The 20,618-nt window shown below is 41.3% G+C and overlaps 1 protein-coding gene across 1 annotated transcript in view; it reads right to left on the minus strand.

Moving 5' to 3' along the window:
• The window catches only part of NPSR1 (neuropeptide S receptor 1), a 376,437-nt gene that overhangs the window by 175,050 nt on the left and 180,769 nt on the right, over positions 1-20,618 (minus strand). The window contains exons 3-4 of the mRNA XM_075589097.1: positions 19,779-19,882; positions 15,579-15,672 (exon numbers count right to left, since the gene is read on the minus strand). Of these exons, the coding sequence (XP_075445212.1) occupies positions 15,579-15,672; positions 19,779-19,882 (198 nt within the window). The remainder of the gene's footprint in view (positions 1-15,578; positions 15,673-19,778; positions 19,883-20,618) is intronic.

A 20,618-nucleotide genomic window follows, 5' to 3' on the forward strand; every position in this document is an offset into this window, starting at 1 on the left:
CAGATCTTCTCTCCTCTCCCGGTCCATGTGGCGGTAATCTATCGCCCACCTTCCTCTACTCATCCCTCTTCTGCCTTTCTCTCTCACTTTGAATCCTGTCTCTCTTTATTTCTCTCCTCAGACGCCCCTGTTCTTCTCCTTGGGGACTTCAACTGCCACATTGATGACCCCTCTCTCCCTTGGGCTTCCCGCTTTCTATCTCTAACCTCTTCTTTTGGCCTTCAACAGTGGACTGAAGCCAGCACCCACAAGGATGGACACTACATAGACCTGTTTTTCACTAAAAACTTCTCTCTCTCCGATTTCTACATTTCCCCTTTTCCTCTCTCTGACCATCACCTCATCTCATTTTGTCTCTCTCGCTTCTCTCCATCTCCATCTCACCCTCGTTTTTGCAGAAACCTGCGCTCTATTAACCTACCAGCTCTTGATTCCACTTTACGCTCCTCCCTCTCCTCTCTCAGTTCTGCTTCAGACCCTGATAACCTGGTCAGGAACTACAACTCTGCCTTATCTTCCTCTCTTGATCTTCATGGACCACCCTCTTCTCCTTCACATTCTCCATACTCTTGGTATTCGGAATAAAGCTCTATCCTGGATCTCCTCTTACCTCTCCCATCGTACTTTCAGTGTCTCTTTTGCTAACACCTCCTCCTCCTCTATTGATCTCTCTGTGGGGGTACCCCAGGGCTCTGTCCTGGGACCCCTTCTTTTTTCTCTTTACACACTCTCTCTAGGTGACCTAATCACATCTTTTGGGTTAAATATCACCTATATGCTGACGACACACAAATTTACCTTTCAACCCCTGACCTTACACCTGCTATACAGACCAAAGTTTGTGAATGCCTCTATGGAATATCATCCTGGATGGCCATCCGCCGACTGAAACTTAACATGGCAAAAACAGAGCTCCATATACTTCCTCCCAAACCTGGCCCTACTACCTCCTTCCTCATTGCTATTGGAAATACGATCATTCACCCAGTAGCCCAAGCACGCTGCCTAGTGGTTACACTTGATTCCTCTCTCTCATTCTCCTCTCATATTCAAAACGTTTCTAAAACTTGTCGCTTTTTCCTCAACAATATCACAAAGATACGTCCTTTCCTCTGTTACTCAACTGCTAAAACTCTGACTCAGGCCCTCATTCTCTCACGTCTTGATTACTGCAACCTCCTGCTGTCCGGCCTTCCTGCCTCTCACCTGTCTCCCCTACAATCTATCCTAAACGCTGCTGCCAGAATCACTCTACTCTTTCCTAAATCTGTCTCCGCATCTCCCCTCCTGAAATCCCTCTTCTGGCTTCCGATCAAATCCCGTATCTCACACTCAATTCTCCTGCTCACTTTTAAAGCTTTACATTCTTCTGCCCCTCCTTACATCTCAGCCCTAATTTCTCGCTATGCACCATCCCGACTCTTGCGTTCTTCTCAAGGATGTCTTCTTTCTAACCCCTTTGTATCTAACGCTCTCTCCCGCCTTAAACCTTTCTCACTTTCTGCTCCCCACCTCTGGAATGCCCTTCCCCTCAATACCCGACTAGCACCCTCGCTATCCACCTTTAAGACTCACCTTAAGACACATCTGCTTAAAGAAGCATATGAATAGCACTGGATAATCATGGACACATGATACATAAAGCTTGGCCCCCTGCAGACGCACTTACTACAATTCCCTCCTACTGTCTCTGTACGTTCTCCCTACCTACCAATTAGATTGTAAGCTCCTCGGAGCAGGGACTCCTCTTCCATAATGTTACTTTTATGTCTGAAGCACTTATTCCCATGATCTGTTATTTATATTATTTGTTATTTATATGATATGTATTACTACTGTGAAGCGCTATGTACATTTATGGCGCTATTTAAATAAAGACATACAATACAATACAATTACTTTAACTTAACAACTTTAAACTAATTGAACTGAAGCAAATTTTAACATGAAAGATGTCTAAAAAAAAATACCTCCCTTGTAAATGAGAAAATGCTTAGAATTCAAGAAAAGAACTAGCCTGAGTTTTACGCTTGGTCTTGCGCTATTTTTTAAGACTACTACTTTTCAATCAAAAGTCTGACACTACCCCTGCCCAAACAATACCCTAAATACAATCCTTCTTGAGGATGGCCCACTTTGTAGGATTGGCGGTCATACTCACCTCCCATAAAGACTTAACTACCACCCAGAGTCTATCCAGATGACCTCACAAATTTGAATTGTAAAGGACCAAGTCATCCACAGGATGTGTCGTATTTCTGGTGGGGCTTACAGACTTTGTCCATCAGCCTCTGGAAAGAGGCAGGTTCTCCCATACAACTCAAAGGGCAGTTACAAACTGATATAGCCTCTAGAAAGCGACAAAAGTGGTCATGTACCTATAGCTTTGCTTGAATTTCATGTGCCAGTAAGCATTGGTGAGGTCCTGCACCAAAATGTAATTCACAGATGCCAAGAGATATTTAAGCACTCATGGGTTTGCTGAGAATTTTTAAAATCAGTGTGAGCAAACTTCCCAAACACTTTCCAGATACTCCCTTATGTATAAAACATACTGAAGCACATTTTTAAAGTAGGAAGACTCTTCCCTAACTGCTAATAGTGTTGTAATTTACCCCAGACTTACTTGTCTTAATTCTTAAACATTTGTAACATGTTTGCAAAGATCCAGTTGAGCCTTTTAATTAGTACACCCATTTGTGGATGGTACACGAACTAGACCTTTGATTCTCTTAGCATATCCTACATAAGTTGGGACATGACATTTGTTCTCTGGTCGGTAAGAATTACTTGGTAACCCAACATGGGAAAACAGTTTAATTTGGTTTACCTACTGGGTGGCATGGTGTATGACCACCAATATAACTTTGTATCCATTTGATGAGGGTTCTAATGGTTGCACCAGATCTACACCTACAATACCCTTTCATGCAGAGTGTCTAATAGGAGGCAAATAAAGGGTTTATACTCTTATTGGCTGATTAATTGGCTTTCTGAAGGGGCAATTCAAAATACTTACATGGCTGGCACAAAAGGCCAGCCTGAAGAACAGTTTGGACTAATTTAGACAGCATTTATTTAAATATTTTAGGAAATATACAGTAGGCCTGACTGACCCCTTCATTTGTCTGATGGTGCTGATCTGGCTTTAACAAAAGGTTTCAGCTAATACATAAGCTTCCACAAGATTTACCACTTTCCCATGTATCTTTGCCAGAAATAGCGGTTGCTCTGTTTGGGCTTTTCTGAAGTCAGCAGATGTAACCTCTGAGATATTATGGGTACCTTGGTAATTGACTTCTCCAGAATCTCCTCTTAGGGATCATCTGTCAAGACTGGGATCTTTGAAGACAAGGGCCTATCCTCAGTCTTAGCAGTAGCCCGACAGGCTTGTTTTCCAGGCTACTTTTCATTTTTTTTTTTTAGGCTCTAATTCATTCTGGATAGTTCTCAGGGCACATGTTATTTATTTTTTAAATATTCACAAATATTTTGAAGAAACTTTTAGGGTCACAAATGTTGGCTAAATTATCGAAATTTTCCATTAAAACTAATGTGGGCCCACATTTTTTTTTCTATATTCTAATTTTAAATTTCCTGCCTTCAATACATCCACGGGAATATAAAGCCCTAACCCAGTTGTTGCTCAACCCACTTTTCATTTAATTTTTCTGCTTTATTTCAAAGCCTTCTTACCATTTTATTTTTTCGGAGCCTAATTCATTCTGGATTCAGGGGCAAAGGGAAAGATATGCCCCAAGGTTTGCCACTGGGTATCTTTCACAACTCTAGATGACACTTGTGTGAAAATCTGCTTTATGGATATATTTCTTTAATTATTGAGGTTTGTGCCAGATACACACAGATCCAAAACGAGGCTTCGTTGCATAGACAAACGGAAAATTTGAAGTTGCTAGCAGGCGGCTAGCATCCCTATGGTACTAAGGCACCCAAAGACTATCGGTGTAAGGAAGATATCCTGGTTATGCCAACTAAAGTGTGCCCTGCACCTAGTGGTCTAGTATTCCCCCGAAATCCCTGTTTTGGGAGTGTAACCCTGATGTTATGTATTGTGTTGTTCCTTTTAGCGCCAGACAAAATAAACGTGTTTTAGTTAACTCCTTCATTCTGTGTCATGCGTGCGATCCTCTGTAAATTGTCCTGGTCCATTAAAATATCTATGCAGGGTTCGAGTGCTGCGTTTTAAGTCACGATTAGTGGAGTTTAATTCAGAGTTTCCTTTTCCATGTACTGTAAGAGCTGCTGCCTGTGTATTTATGTAACACATTCCATTATTCTGTCAATCTCTCTGTAGGAGTGTCATTGTTTAGTGACGGCTTATTTTATAGTTTGTAGATGTGTATCTCTGACTTTTACCTTAGAGCATATCCTGTGTTATTGGTGCCTGGATGTACAATATGGCAGATTTTTTGTTTGTGTCTGGGGTGGTTGCTGGAATTATGGAGGTATTTGTTATAGTCTGATGGCTTCCTGTAGATTCTTGTTGGTGTGCCCTCTTTTATAGAGATGTTAGAGTCATGGAAGTTTATGTTGGTTTCTGAGAGTTCTAGGGAGAGTTTGATTGAAGGGCATCTGTTGTTGAGTTTCTAGTGACATTTTGTGAAGGATTTGATACCTTCTGTCCATATTATGAAGAGAGTGAGAAAGTGAAAATTTTGAATACTACCATCACGCAGCAAAAAAAGAAGAAAGGAGCAAGAGAGTACTGTTCTCCCATAAACAATCTATTTATTAGATCACATAGGATCAAATGACAGGTAAAATATGCACCTATGTGTTTTGCACACCATGCGAAAAAATAGGAATGCACCTTGATAAAGCGCATTGTGCGCGAAACACTTAGGCTAGACTTATAGTAATGGCGACGGCGACGTGCTCACGACCGCTGATGTCACACGATGCCGTCGCTATAGCGAAAGTTGCACTCGAGTAGTGCGATTGTGCTGGCGGCAAAAGCAGTAAGGGGGAAGGCACAAAAGGAAAGATGGAGACGTGATTGGCTTGCCACCACTCACGTGATGCGGCTTTCACTGTGTATCACAAAATCCATTGACAACAGCGATTTTGGTCTCCCTGTCACTACGCAGCGCCATTGCGGTCCCGCCCACTATGGCCACCCCCAACGGACTACATGTACTTGTTTTGGCATACTGGGGAGACATCCATGTGTCCATTGCAGTGCCCATCGTTTGAACATAGTGTTTGCCATTGAATGTGAAGTTGTGGGCTCGGATAAAGTGAATGAGTTTGGCAATATATTTGGGTTGGATGTCATGTGGATACTAGTATATACAGGAAACCAACAGACCATTACAAATACTGTACCTCAATAAATCCAGCAGGGATCCCAGACACAATAAAAACTATGTCAGGCACTTCAATAGTACTGAAGGGCAATTTTGTAGGGTTTTTTTTGGGGTGGCGTGGAGGGGTTTAATATATCTGCATTAAATATAGTACTTTTCTAACACTGCTGTTTGTTGAATGTCATGAATTTGGTACATTGTCTCTGCTTTAGGGACAGATAACTTGCTTTATATAAACAACTTTAGAATTTGGACAATGTGAAAATAAGAACAAACTTAGTCTAAAACATGCAAAAGTTGACTTCCGGTATGGCGCCAGGGCTTTGAGGACGCACTCAGAGGAGCTCCGCTGGTCCGACGGGGAAAGCCGCAGTAACCACGCACCGATAGCCGGCAAATCACCTCCAAAATTTAAAGGGCAAGCTCCCCAACAAGCAGAGGTACCTGCATGGAGAAATACCTCTCCAAAACTACACAGATGGCCCCAAAACAGCAACAGCAGCGCCATGACAAGGGAGAGAAAAGGAGAGAGACCCTTAAAATGTCCGACAGCCACGAGGCTCATGCAGGAGAATCAAGCCAGACCGGGGAAGCAGGCAACCAGGAACAAACAAGGTCAGAGCTTGAGAGCATTGCTAAGGCTGTAGCAAGGGAAATTCTCCCACAATTAGACCAAAAAATTGACAAAATAAAAAAATCCATAGATGAGCTGAAAAATGAACTGACAGCACATACCTCGAGTGGAGGAGGCTGAAGCTAGAATCAGCAATGTGGAAGACGAAATGTCTGAAATGCACCAAGCAGTAGAAGAACTGAGAAAAAAAACTGCATATTGGAGGAAAAAGTAGATGACCTTGAAAATAGGTCCAGAAGAAATAACATCAGACTGATAGGAGTGCCCGAATCAGTAAAACAGTACCAACTGATAGAGTTCTGCGAAAAATGGATCCCAGAACACCTTGGGCTCTCCGAAGACCATGCAATAAAGATTGAGAGAGCACACAGAATGGGGGTGCTGCAAGGCAAGATCAAGACACTAAACCTAGACCGATAATAGCAAAGATCCTCAATTTTAATGACAACGTCAGAATTATCAAAACCTTCAAAGAATTGGACCTATTGACATATGAGACCAAGCGAATTATGATTTTTCAGGACTATTCGGCAACGGTCTCACAAAAGAGGAGGGAATTCAGCAGGGTTTGCACCCCCCTATTCAAGCAAAAACGGTTATTTGCGCTGTTATATCCGGCAACCCTAAGAATTTATACCGACACAGGAGTGAAAACCTTTACCTCCCAGACCAGAAAGGAAAAAGAAGAGGCAAAAAATATATAACCATAACAACATGTTAATGTCATGCACTAACCTGAATGTGTTTTCCTATTTTTTTCCTGTCGGGACGTACCTCCATTGAGCTCCTGGTATCGCAACTGGGGTGAAGCAGTATAGACAGAACAAGAAGAGACAAGGACAGACACCAGACAGAAACCAAAACCATAACAGCAAAGAAAAAGACCGATCCCCAAGGGGGACAGAGACGAGAAATCATGCGACCGACGAGAGGTACACAGATACACAAACACACGAACATAAAAACAATGGGACCAAGACAATAGAGGGACGGGAGGTAAACCCACACTCCATAGCGCTCACCACACAAACAAGAAATACACTGGGTCAAGCAAAACGGACACAAAGACAACTCAACATACGACCAATCTTATTAATAAATAAGGACAAAACATCTGCATTGCAAGGAAAAAAAGAAAAGAAAAATAAAAGAAATATAGAAAACTGCTAAGGGAAAAAATAAAATAAAAAATAATAATGTAGGGACGCGGAGACTAAAGTGCACACATAAGGAGATACAGTTAGAAAATACACCTCTGGAAAAAAGTGAAGCCCAGAAAAGAAAAGAAAGCTAAAAGTTTAAAAAGCTAGAAGTTACAATCTAGCAATTTACGGCAGAGACCATGTTGACACGCCGGTTTAAAAAAAAAAGTGTTGGAAACAAGCAGAAAAGAGTATAAACCCCCAGAACAAAATACTCAACAAGAAACAGGAAAGAGATAAAGAATACATACATAGAGGACACCGAACACACACACATATATGTATATAAAATGCACACACGAATAATAACATGGAATGTCAAGGGGCTTAACAATCCCATAAAACGCAAAAAAGTACTAAATTACCTAAAAAAGCAAAAAGCAGATATAGCATTCCTACAGGAAACGCATTTAAATTCAAAAGAAAGCAATAAACTCCAAAGAGATTGGGTAGGACACAGTATCTTTTCCCTGGATATAGGAAAGAAAGCGGGAGTAGCCATACTTATAAATAAAAACCTCCCCCTAGAAATAATCAATACAGAGAGAGACAGCGAGGGAAGAGGTATAGTGGCAGAGGTTAGAAGTGGGGGAATAGACTACCTCCTAGGCAATGTATATGGACCAAATGACCACAAGTCTGAGTTTTTTTCAAGAGACTATAAACAAGATACTAAAATATAAACACAGAAATATTGTCCTGGGTGGAGACTGGAACGCAGTCCAAGACAAGTTCGTGGACAGGTCAAGCCACAAAGATAGCACGCCCAAAGATAGTATCCAAACCAAAAACATGAAATTGATTAAAACAGCAATAGGGGTAGTAGATGGATGGAGAACACTTAACCCATTGGAGAGGGACTTCTCTTTCTACTCCAATGTACATAATTCATTTTCAAGAATTGATGCAATCCTCCTAACACCGAACCTACTTAACAAAATAGCACACTGACATGGGAGAGATAATTATTTCCGACCATGCGATGGTACGCCTAGATCTAGACATGGGATTAGGTAGAGCAAGCCTGAACACCTGGAGATTCCCAAACTACATGAGCGATAGCGAAGACTTTGTAAATTATCTAAAGGGGGCCTGGGAAATATTTGAAAATACAAATCAGGAACATAAGACGAACCCCGTACTTTCTGGAAAACATCAAAAGCAGTAATTAGGGGCGACATCATGGCATATGTCTCTAGAAGGAAGAAACAGGCAACCCAGGAGTTTTGCAAAGCAAGTAAAGAACTTAGCAAGGCATTCAGAGCGTTCAAAACAGACCCAACATCTCAAAATAAAGAAAACTATAATCAGAAAAAATCCACATGTGAGGTATGACTAGAGAAAAAAGAACTAGGGATAAAATCAATAAAAGAATCCAAATTTTTCAGACACGGAAACAAGACGGGTAGGCTCCTGGGAAACCTTATGAGAAATTATAGGTCAACTAAACCCATCATTAAAATATATAATAAGACAGAAATAACCACAAAGGCAAAAAAATAAATGAGGTGTTCAAAGAATACTATAGCAAACTATATAGAGATGGGGAGGTAAACCTAGAAGCAAGGGAAACTTTCTTTAAAAACATTAAGATACCTAAAATAAGTCAAGAAGATATCGACAGACTAAATTCTCCAATCACCCAAAAAGAGATAAAAGACACAATCCAAAATCTTAAAAATTGCAAGGCCCCAGGCCCGGACGGGATGGCAGGAGAATACTATAAAATTCTGAAAGAGGATCTGATAGAACCGCTACAACAAGTATATCTCAAGGCACTCAAAGAAGCCATGTTTATGAAAACAAGCGAAATGGCCCATATAATGATAATACACAAACAGGGGAAGGACCCTCTTCGACCAGAATCGTACAGGCCAATCTCACTGATCAACCAGGATGCCAAAATATTTACCAAAATGATGGCAGATAGGCTAGCGAACATTCTTCCATCCTTGATACACCCCGATCAATCGGGATTTGTCAAGGGAAGATCCACAGTTAAAAATATCAGGAAAGTCCTAGCGGCAATAGAATGGGTCCGACTACACAAATTAGGGAATACAGCATCCGTGACTATTGATGCTGAGAAAGCATTTGACAACATAATGTGGAGGAACCATGTGTTCTTCGTGCTAGACAAATTTGGACTAAGGGGAAACTTTAGTAACATGATAAAGGCAATGTACAATGCCCCAAAGGCTAGAATAATAGCAGCGGGACATCTATCAGACCCATTCCAACTATATAGAGGGACACGTCAAGGGTGCCCGCTGTCACCCCTGCTTTTTAATCTAGCAATAGAACCTCTGGCAATATACCTGAGGCAAATGGAGGAATTTAAGGGGATCATGATAAACAAAACAGAACTGAAACTATCAATGTTTGCAGACGACATACAGTACTAATGTTCATGACTAACCCTGATGAATCAATCAAAAAGGTATTACAGCAAATAGAGACATTCGGGTCGTTTGCCTGCTTTAAAATAAATATATCTAAAACAGAAATGATGTATATTAAAGAACCCCCAGACACAAAGGCCCCATATAATTCCCCTGTAAACGTAACGAAAAGCCCATTAGATACCTGGGGATAATGTTGGAGGCAGAAATTTCCAGACTCTACGATAATAACTTCAAACCAATCATAAAAAAAATAGAGCAAGAACTAAAAAACTGGACTACCCTTATCACTATTTGGGAGAGCAAGCGCGATCAAAATGATATCATTTGCCAGACTCCTATATCCCATACAGACTCTTCCCATGCTCCTCAATCATGTGGACATAACTGAAGTAAATAGAGCAATGACAAAATTCTTGTGGGGAAATAAGAGAAGCAGAATAGCTCTAAAAAAATTACAGCTTCCAAAAGAAATGGGAGGCATCAACCTACCGAATATCAGGAACTATAATATAGCAAGTATAATGAGACATGTAGGAGACTGGATAAAAGACACCAACCATTACTCCTCCCTAGAACTAGAAAAAGAGTTCTCACCAGAGACCTCCCTGAGAGAACTAATACACACAAAATGGAGAGACATCCCAGTAACCCAAAGAAACAATATTCTAATCAAAGACACCATAACAACGTGGAAAACGGTCAGGAAAAAATGTAAACTTTCCTACACAATCTCAAGATATACACCAATCCAACACAACCCCAAATTTATACCAGGGTATACCCAACCATCATTCCAAGTCTGGAAAAAAAAGGCATCACGTGCCAAGAACATGTGATCAACACAGACAAACAGGAATTCATGACATTCCAAGAGTTTGCACAAAAATAGGACATTCCCCAAAATTTAATACACGCCTTCTCATACACACAGCCAATTAGTTTTTGCAAAAAATTAACAAACCACAAAATAACAGTACTAAAAAACAACAGAATAAATGACTATTTTAACTCGAAAAGCAGGAAAAAAGCAAACAGTCAGAACTATACAGTATTATAAGGGATCAGGACATGAAGACCACACATGCCAACACACTCAGGGCTTGGCAAAATGACTTCCCAGAAATACAAAGCATGGGTCAACTAATACTGGGCATCCACAGGGTACACAAGATTATATCATCAGAGACATGGAGGGAAATGCAATACAAAATAACACATAGGGCCCACATAGCATTCAAAAGACAGATAAAGACTAGGACAGAGGACACCACGTTCTGCCCCAAATGCAAGACACCAAAAGCAGACCTCAAACACTGCGTCTGGACCTGCATACATATATCCAGATACTGGGACCAAGTGTTAGAATACATGAAAACAAAACTAAAGATCTCATGTGTAAAGGACCCATACCTATGATATTCGTGAACATAGAGAACTTGACGGAGGGTAAACAGATCAGTAACTAGACCCACTGAAGTTATACTATTAGCCGCAAGAAAGAACATTATGACAAACTGGATATAAACACAACAGCCCTCAATGGTGCAACTACATGACACACTATATAAACTAATGACAATAGACAGACTGGAGACATGCAAAGACATGAACAGAACAATGGGAGACTTACGCCAGAGGTGGGACTGGTTCCTAGAGGACAGAGACACGATGACAAAGAACGGTATGGGATAAAATGATCAGATAGGGGATGGAAAGTAGAGAAAGAGTGAAAGTACCAACATGGCAAGTTGCGTTAGAGTTCAAAGTTAAAATAGATAGGAATTGAGTTTGAAAATATTGTAAACATTGTGTATAAAATTTGGGTGACATATTGCACTGTAACTGGAGAAGTCAAAACTGATCGCCCATATGCTGAAAAGGAACACAAGTTAGAGCTCAAAGTTAAAATAAATATAATTTGTATGTGAAAAACATTGCAAACATTATATGTAAAAAACGGGTGATACCATATGACTGCAACAGAATAAGTATAAGCTGATTGCCTGAATACTGAAAATGAACCTAATAAAAAGATTTGTGAAAAAAAAAACATGCAAAAGTGGAGTATTCTTTCTGTTCAGTGATTATACTTCAATTAAATGTAGCCAGGGTCCCTCCGGTCCCCCTGACTCCCGGTTCTCTTCTGCCTTACCTCCAGTTTGGCGGGGGTGCTGCGGGAGCGAGCGCATCGCTGGGGGCTTCCTGTGGCAGCTGCAGCAGGACACCGCCATGTTTAATGTGTCCTCGCATGCGTGGAGGATTGCGAATGCGCATTGGAGATAGCGCACGCGACACCAATAGAGTAGAGGCTCTAAAGGAACTGCATTACCCAGAAGCCTCTGGGGACTGCCCTTTCACCCATATCACCTGCTGCATTACAGCCAATAGGGCTTACTGATTTTCCTGCTGCAAAGGGGATGCATTGTTGCGTGCTGGAGTCAGGAAGCTGACAGTGGAGCACGAGTGTCAGTAGGAGCTGGGAGACAGATAGACAGACAGACAGATAGGGGAGGGTGTGTAGGTGCAGGGAGCAAGTGGCCCCTGCACTAGGCAAGAGACCCCCGTAGGCCCCAGATAGGCCCAAGTCATTGATAGTTTGTGTCTGCTACAGGGACATGCCCTAGATAGGGAACAGATCCCCTAGCAGGCCAGTATAGTCAGGGACACAGCGGTGTGCAATGTATCATTGCAAGTGAGGTCTGGGACCAGACCTGTCTCACTATAGATAAAGGGACTATCTGTGTGGTGAGATCATTCTGTTGGAAAGAGGTCGCCATCTCGGAGACTTCGGTGCATCTACACAGATGGGTCTTCTTCTGTTGTTCTACTGTACCCGGGTGCAGGAGCCCCGAGCAGGTACAGTCATCAAGTGCACCAACTTTAACACCATGCACACCCTTGGGGTATTGTGGGACTCTTGGGGACTTGTGTGAGATTCACAGTATTGGGCACAAGGTGGGGATACGGCCCGGCGAGGTCTGGAGGATAGTTCTATTATTAGTGATCCATATAGAGTGTTATATGATGTGTTACACCTAGTTATGCTACCAGTAAAGCCCTTTCTATTTTTACTAATGTGTATGTGTTCATTGTAAGAGTGTCCTGTGAGGGGCTGGTTTCACTCTGCTGGGATCCCTCAAAGGTGGAGCCGCTGCACCATATAGTAAGTGGTAAGAGAAATTCACCCCAGGCTCCCAGCGGCGGAGGCTTAGGCTCCTATGAGCCAACAGGTAAAGGACAGCACCAGTAGCTAATTACAGCTACCCCCTGATCTCACTTAGGGGTGGAGGAAACAGGGCTACATAAACATGACTACATTTTCCAAAACACATAAGTAATTAGATAATGATAGGCAAGTCAGTTCCTTTTGAAGTAATTGTTGCTGCTTTTAGGAGTCCTTCCCCGACTACTAATCCTAGATCAACATGTCTTCAAGTAGAAGTATAAATTCAACTTCAGGTTTATTTTTACATTGTCCTATACACGATAAAAACACACAACAACAAAAGAAACTCTATGGTGTATGAAGTTAAATGAAGTTGAGTAAAAACATGTGAAAACACACTCACAAACTTAGATTTTATCCAAGTATATCTAATGATCCGATGCAAATGCTTCGTACAGTACATATGGCGAACCGAAGTGGAACCTATGAACGAGACGTGAATTAGGAACAACATTTTAAAACAATGGCATTGGATCATTAGATGTGCTTGGATTAAATCTAATTTTCTGAGTGTGTTTTCAATTGTTTTTATTCAACTTCATTTAAGGTCAAGGTCATAAAGTACACCAGCAGTGCGCAAACTGGAGGGTGAAAGATTTAGGGGGAACGCAGGCTGCGTGCGGTGAAACTTGGGAGCGGGCAGATGCTGTGCATGGGCGACCAAGCTCCGTGCTGCTGCTTCTCTGTGGCTTGCTGCGGGGGCGGGGCTTCTCTCTGCCCACAGACATCCCCTCCTCCTCCTGTCTGTTTCCCCACCAGAGCATGCTTAGTACTCCCCAGGTGAAAGTGAATGACTTATGAGTGTGTGTTGTGTGTGTGTTGTGATTGTGTGTGTGTGTTGTGTGTGTTGTGATTGAGTTTGTGTGTTGTGTGTTGCCTGTGTTGATTGTGATTGTGTGTGTGTGTGTTGTGAGTGTGTGTTGTGATTGTGTGTGTGTGTTGTGGGTTTGATTGTGGGTGTGTTTGTGTTGTGTCTGTGCCGGTTGGGATTGTGTGTTGTGATTGAGTGTATTGGTTGTGATTGAGTGTGGGTTGTGCCTGTGTGTGAGTGTGTTGTGATTGAGTATGTGTGCTGTGACTGCGTTGTGATTGTGTGTGTGGGGGTTTTTATGATTGAAAGCAGCAGTGCGCAAACTGGGGGGAGCGCAAGATTATTTAGGGGGGGCGCAGGCGGCGTGCGACAAAACCTGGTGTGCACGGGCTGGCAGACGCTGTGCGCGGGAGGGTAAAAAGTTGTGCGCGGGCAGGCAAAAAAGCTGCACGCGGGAATGCAAACAAGCTGTGCGCAGGCAGGTGAAGAAGCTGTGCACGGGTGGGCAGGCAAAGAAGTTGTGCGCAGGTGAAGAAGCTGTATACGGGCAGGCAAAGAAGCTGTGCGGTGGCAGGTTAGGCGAAGAAGCTGTGCGCAGGCGGGCAGGCGAAGAAGATATGCGCGGGCAGGCGAAGAGTTGTGCACGGGTTGGCAAGCGAAGAAGCTGTGCACAGGAGGGCAGGCGAAGAAGCTGTGCACGGGCAGGTGAAGAAGCTGTGTGCAGGCTGGCAGGCGATGAAGCTGTGCGCGGGCAGACGAAGAAGCTGTGTGCAGGAGGGCAGGTGAAAAAGCTGTGCGCAGGCAGGGGAAGAAGCTGTGCGTGGGCAGGTGAAGAAGCTGTGCGCAGGCAGGGGAAGAAGCTGTGCGCAGGCAGGGGAAGAAGCTGTGCGCGGGCGGCTGAACAGGATAGTGCAGGTGGCGGCCACGTGATGGTGTGTGCATGCGCGGGGGCTTCGGAGGTACGGGGGAGGAGCACACCCCAGCGCTGTGATGTCAAACGCCACTCCTTCCGGTGTGTGCCCTGCACTGTGGTCCTGCTCTCCTCCGCTGGCAACCTGCTTTGCTGCAATCCTCTGCAAGTGAAAGGGTCGGCTGCCACTAAATCAATCATACAATGAATGTAAAGAAATAATTTAAAAAAAGTGAAAACACAACATTGAAAACGGAAATAAATAAATACAGTACATAATAATGTAGGTAGGAGTTTGGATGACACTGGGGACAGCAAGCCAAAGAGCAGGGAGAATAAAAAGGCAAATGGGAGAAGAAAAAAAGGGAGCGGGAAAGGAAAATAAAGGGGGGGGGGGGAAGAGGGAAGGGAGGTAGCAAAGAGGTTGATGAATGCCGCCCCCCCCCCAAAAAAAAGGATTGCCTTTGTGCACGTACGTTCTCTCAAGCTTGGCGCTTTGGGAGACAAACAAAATTGACTGAAGCACGCTCAGCAGCAGTCAATACACACACAGACACACACAAACACACACACATACAAATAGCCTCGATCCACGCTTGCAAAATTATGGAGGACACCCTGCACTGGGTGCTTGGAGAGTTGGTGATGTCACCGCTCTCAGCGGCAGCGTAGACCCAGCCTAATTTTGCAAGAGCGAGCTGTTGAAATATGTAAGTATTTAGACATATTTGTATTTACATTGTATACCGTTTAATAAAGGATTTTTTTTAAATGTGATTTTGATTACATCAGGCAGGGAGGGGGGGGGGACAGAGAAATTTCATGGATGAAAAGGGGGGCCCGACGTAAAAAGTTTGCTCACCCCTGCAGTACACCATACCACAATGTGAAAATAAACCTGAAGTGGAATTTATACTTCTACTCATAAAACGGTGAAGATAGTGCAGCTGTGGAGGATGAACACATTGTATATACAGTAGAAGTGGATAACACCCAAATGTATCAACTAAAATTAGATGTAAATAATCAACTTTATGAAACATGAGTAAGTAATTTGTCCTACCTCCTTGGAGAAATTTCATTGGATGAACAATGGCATGATATCTGTCTATACTGAGAGACACTAGCACATATGTAGAAGCATACAGAAGGACAACCTACACAAAGAAAGAAAAAATGTTGTAAGTACTGTAGATCAGTGTCATGCATATTCTAAGGAGATCGGATAAAATACATATAACCCCACAAATACTTAAGGAGTATTGTTTGATCTATTGAAGCTTTGTGTCTATTTATAGAACCCATTTAAAGTAGATGTAATCAATTTGTGCCACAGTTGTGGCTGTTTAATTCTATGAAATCCCTTGCATAATACGTGTAATTCTAATAACTCGTACCGTGTGATGTTTAACTTAGGTCAGACGAGGCATTTTGCACTGTGAATTGAGACTGTCGTGAGAGCGACATCATTGGCAACCGACTGATGTATGAACTGCTTCGAGATAAAATATACCGTTTTGGAGAATCTGGAACCTAAACAAGTGTGTCTGTCCAGTTTCAGGTAGAGATTTGACTCTATGCCAGTGATAAAGTGCACACACCTGGGAATTCATCCTACTGAGGTTCCAAATTCTCTGACATTTTGGTCCAGGCATGGAGGAAAGTCCATGCCTGGACCGAAACGTCTGAAAATTTGGAGCTTACCTATTGACTTAAAAGAAAAGTTGGTTTACGACTGCCCAGCTTGTGCTATCTACTTCTACATTAAATACCATAAAAGAGCTTAGTGTCTTCCCCTTGCTCTGGAAAATTTGTGCTTTATTCAATGGAAGGGGAATGGGAAGACAGCTTTACAAAACATTGATTAGGAGCTTTATTTAGAATCAATTCTGAACTTTCAGCAAAGATTTTATCTACACTATATGTGTTGCCCATAAGAGCACTATCGCACAGAAACTCTTAATGAAGCATGTAAGTGGAAGTTTCATGTCATAGTGCCGCAATCAGCACAACCACAGTTTAATGAATAATCCCAGGATATCATTAGAAATTACAAGAAAGTTAGGGGGTGGTGGGGGGGGGGGGGGGGGGAGAGGGGAGGGGGGATTACTGTTAACTGTGTATCTTTGCGGGGGCACTAATTTACATTCTGTTATGCCATAACTCATAAGAGACAATTAAAAGACCATAAATACAGTACATTGAAATAATGACCACAAATGCAATTTTTTCAAACTTTGTCCTTTAGAGAGAGTTTTTATTAATATGCCATGAGTGAGAATTTAGAATAAGAGTTTTCAAATATTTGAAACCCAGTCAAAATTATTTTCCTTATGGATAGAGTTACACTATGTATTATTTTTATACTTTTCCTTCCATGAAGTATAAACATTCACACATAAAGTAACAACAGAATGCAGCACTAAAAAGTTCAATGCAGACATAAGCAATCATCATGTATTTTTTGATCACATGTTCACATGAAAAGGACTTACAAGTATTGAGCACATCGTGGATAATTAGGCAGTGCTTTTATGGAAATGGTATGCTGTCCTTTAGCTATAAATAGTACATGTATTCTTTGATATTTTATTCATGATGAGAATTATTATTATGTATAGATGTAGCAAGACTTACTGTGTCCAGCACCTGGGCAAGCTGAGCGTGACCAAAGCTGCCTAACGCTACTGGATCACCGCTATGGTGAGTTCGATCCGAAAGCATGGACCCCCCGCATTGATGCCATGGCAGCACTATCGTAGCCTATCTGATCAACGTCATACTTCATAGTAATGATATATTCTGCAAAACAATTTTACCACTAAAATATTCTGCCAATTGGACTTTCGCTTTCTTATTAGAACAAGGTTTCAATAATTCCATACCGATATAGTGACTGTTATTAAAGTATACCAATTTACTAATAATAGCAGAAAACACAACCAGTGGGTTTTTGTTTTTTCCGTCGCGGCTCTGGAGAGTGTAAGTTTTCTGACATCTGTACCTTCATGAACAGACAGAGCAGGTAGGGAATTATTGAAATCTTATTCCAATAAGAAAATAAAAGTCCAAGTGGCAGAATATTTTAGTTGTAGATTTTTTTTGTGGGGAATCTATAGAATTGCTACTAAGTATGACTTTATGTACAGTCATTTCTTAATAAGATGAACAACAATGAGCTTCAGTGACAAGTAACAATTAAGGAACAAGAACGCAATGAACTTGCGACACATTCGTTCTCTATCTCAAAACCACCTTAAACTAAGGTGTACAGTTTACGCATTTTATTCCAAAGAAGTGGAACGGGAGAGATTAATGGAGATAAGAGACTAACCAGCTGCATAAATACTCGTTCTGCTCACAGTAAATTTGGTAATACTCAAGAAACAACCTGCTAGTAGGTGAAGCACTCTTCATGTCTTATTGCAATCTATACAGAGTTGTTATTATTATGTAGTCATTTATTATTATTTACTTACAACACACTAACATATTCTGCACTGCAGTATGATCGGGTGGCAAACATTAACAATAAAATTGCAACAAACGAACATTGATGTAGTAGGTAATGAGATACCAACTTTAAAGAGCATCCAATCTAAACGAAAAGAAATAGAGTAAAAAATTGGAGGAGTATGTAAGATTTTCTGTACTTTTTAAGATTCTAAGGGGCACATGCATGAACACCTGGTATGAGTTATCGCAACCCATTCCACTGTTAACTCCTCACAACTTGAATGGAAGTTAATATAGGAGCAGATACCTGCACTGGCACTCGATGCAGGTCTTTCAAACCATTTTTATTTACATTGCAGATTTTCAACTTGATACATACTGTACAAAAGATATTTAGATTTTCCCAAAAAATAATAAGAGGATAATAGCTAAAGCCAGTGGTCGACAAATCACCAAAAAATCTACTCGCCGAGCAAAAAAATCTACTCGCCACCTAGTACCACATGTGTGCTGCTTGGGCCAATAGGAGCTCGCCATGATGTTAAATCCACTCGCCCGGGGCGTGCAGATGTATAGGTTTGTCGAACTCTGGCTACAGCTATGACATAGAATTCTACTTTCTCCCTTTAATGTTAGTTCTCTTTTAATGTTATTTCCTTTATTTAAAAATCTGCGTACAGTATGTGATAATGGCATTTTAAAGCAAAATACAAGGAAAATTAATTGCATGGCATCATACACTAGGTTTCATAATCCGAGACCTAATTCCAATCCTGAATTTTTTGAGTTAATCAATAATTTGGGATCCAAAATCCTGTTGACCTTCAAAAGTCTTTATCTGGAATCAAAGAAATTAAAATGACAGCATCTTTTTTTTAATATAAATTTTATTTCAAATAAGCCATACAGGTTTATAGCAGAATAAGAAAAGAGCTGTCTTAAGTTACAGTCTTAATTGAAATTGTCATTTTCTAAAGTCTACAGAAAACCAATTGTTATCTAAAATATATCAAAAACCTAATGTTCTGTCATTCACAAATATAATGCTTCTTTGTCAAATAGGACAAGAGGGAATCAAAGATGTTTTTCTTTGAATAGAATGTCAATCTCTAAAAATATAGTTGAGTTTTCAACATTTTTTTTTATTATATCACATATATGTTTCTCCATCTAGCTTAGCTACACATTTCCCCTCAGATTTGCTACAAAGTACTACTGTATATGTAATGAGAAAGCTTACTTTCTTTACCTACTGTATGATGGTAATATATTGTACTAAGGTCAGACTTTAAAAAATAATTGTCTCAGAATGAGGAATATTATAGACTTGTATAGCAGAGATATTTCGTCTTAACTGGTGGAAGGAAGAATACAAATGACAGAATTAACATTTTTATTGTTCAGGTAACCATTCATCATTTATCATGGTCAGATATGGGTGTGGATTGTGGGTCTTTGAAAGGAACACTCCAAAATATTGTGCAGGATGTGTTTTCTGCTATTATAAGTGAATGGGTATTCTGTAACAGCCATTATTTCGGTAGACAGCACAGGTGACTCAATCAGTTCCTGCTTCAGCACAGGTGGCTCATTGAACCACCTGTGATGAAGCAAGGATATCCTGAAATCCTGACCTTTTTGGGGTGGCTCGAGGACTGGAGTTGAGCACCTCTGTTCTAAGCAACTAAGATGGGTTAATTAGAGTAACTATGGGTTAATTAGAAATGAAACACTACTATATTGACCTGAGACTTTACACTGATATTAAAAGTACACATCATGTAGAAACGTTGTGTAGGTCACATACCTGTAAGTAGCGAACAAGTCGGCAAACAATATCAGGGGCCATAAAATCTCCAGTAAAGCGCCATATAATATCAGTCATGATGTTTACCATTCCTGTAAGAGAGTCTTTGTAAAAAAAAAAAAAAAGACAAACAGTTTATTTCAACTGGATTGTTCAAAGGAAGATGCAACACATAGATACAGAAAGCTACATCTACATGTGAATTATCTATCAACTGTAATACACACACACAGACACAGACACACAGACACACACACACACACACACACACACACACACACACACACACACACACACACACACACACACACACACACACACACACACACACACACACACACACACACTATATGGATAAGTATATTTGTATTTGTTAGCAAAAAGTAGGCATAGTTATCAGAGAATAGAAAAAGACAAGCGCAAACTGGCATGGTGCATTATTAGAGAGAATGTTTAGTGAATAGAAGGTAATAGATGCATGTACAGCAAGAATATGAATTTAAAACATTGAGGTATAAAAGCTGTCAGGAATCGCAAAGGTAGCCGGGCCCTCACAGGAATCAAAGGCCGATTGGGCAGATAGTATTGGTGCAGGTAAGTAGTGTCAGAGTCACTGCAGCAGTGACGGCGTCTGCCTTGGTAAGGAAAGCACCGGATCCCGATCGCAAAAATAAAAATATACTGTACCAACAGATGTATTAAATAGTTATATAATGGCCAGCAATCTAAGGTGATTCCAGCTACACCTGCTCGATCGGGTGGAGCATAGGATGTGTGCGTCTTGGACCGGGATCGGGTGAATTCCTTACTGGAGCTGACGCCGTCACTGCTGCAGTGACT

Source organism: Ascaphus truei, chromosome 2 (genome assembly GCF_040206685.1).
Source record: "Ascaphus truei isolate aAscTru1 chromosome 2, aAscTru1.hap1, whole genome shotgun sequence".
NCBI lineage: Eukaryota > Metazoa > Chordata > Amphibia > Anura > Ascaphidae > Ascaphus > Ascaphus truei.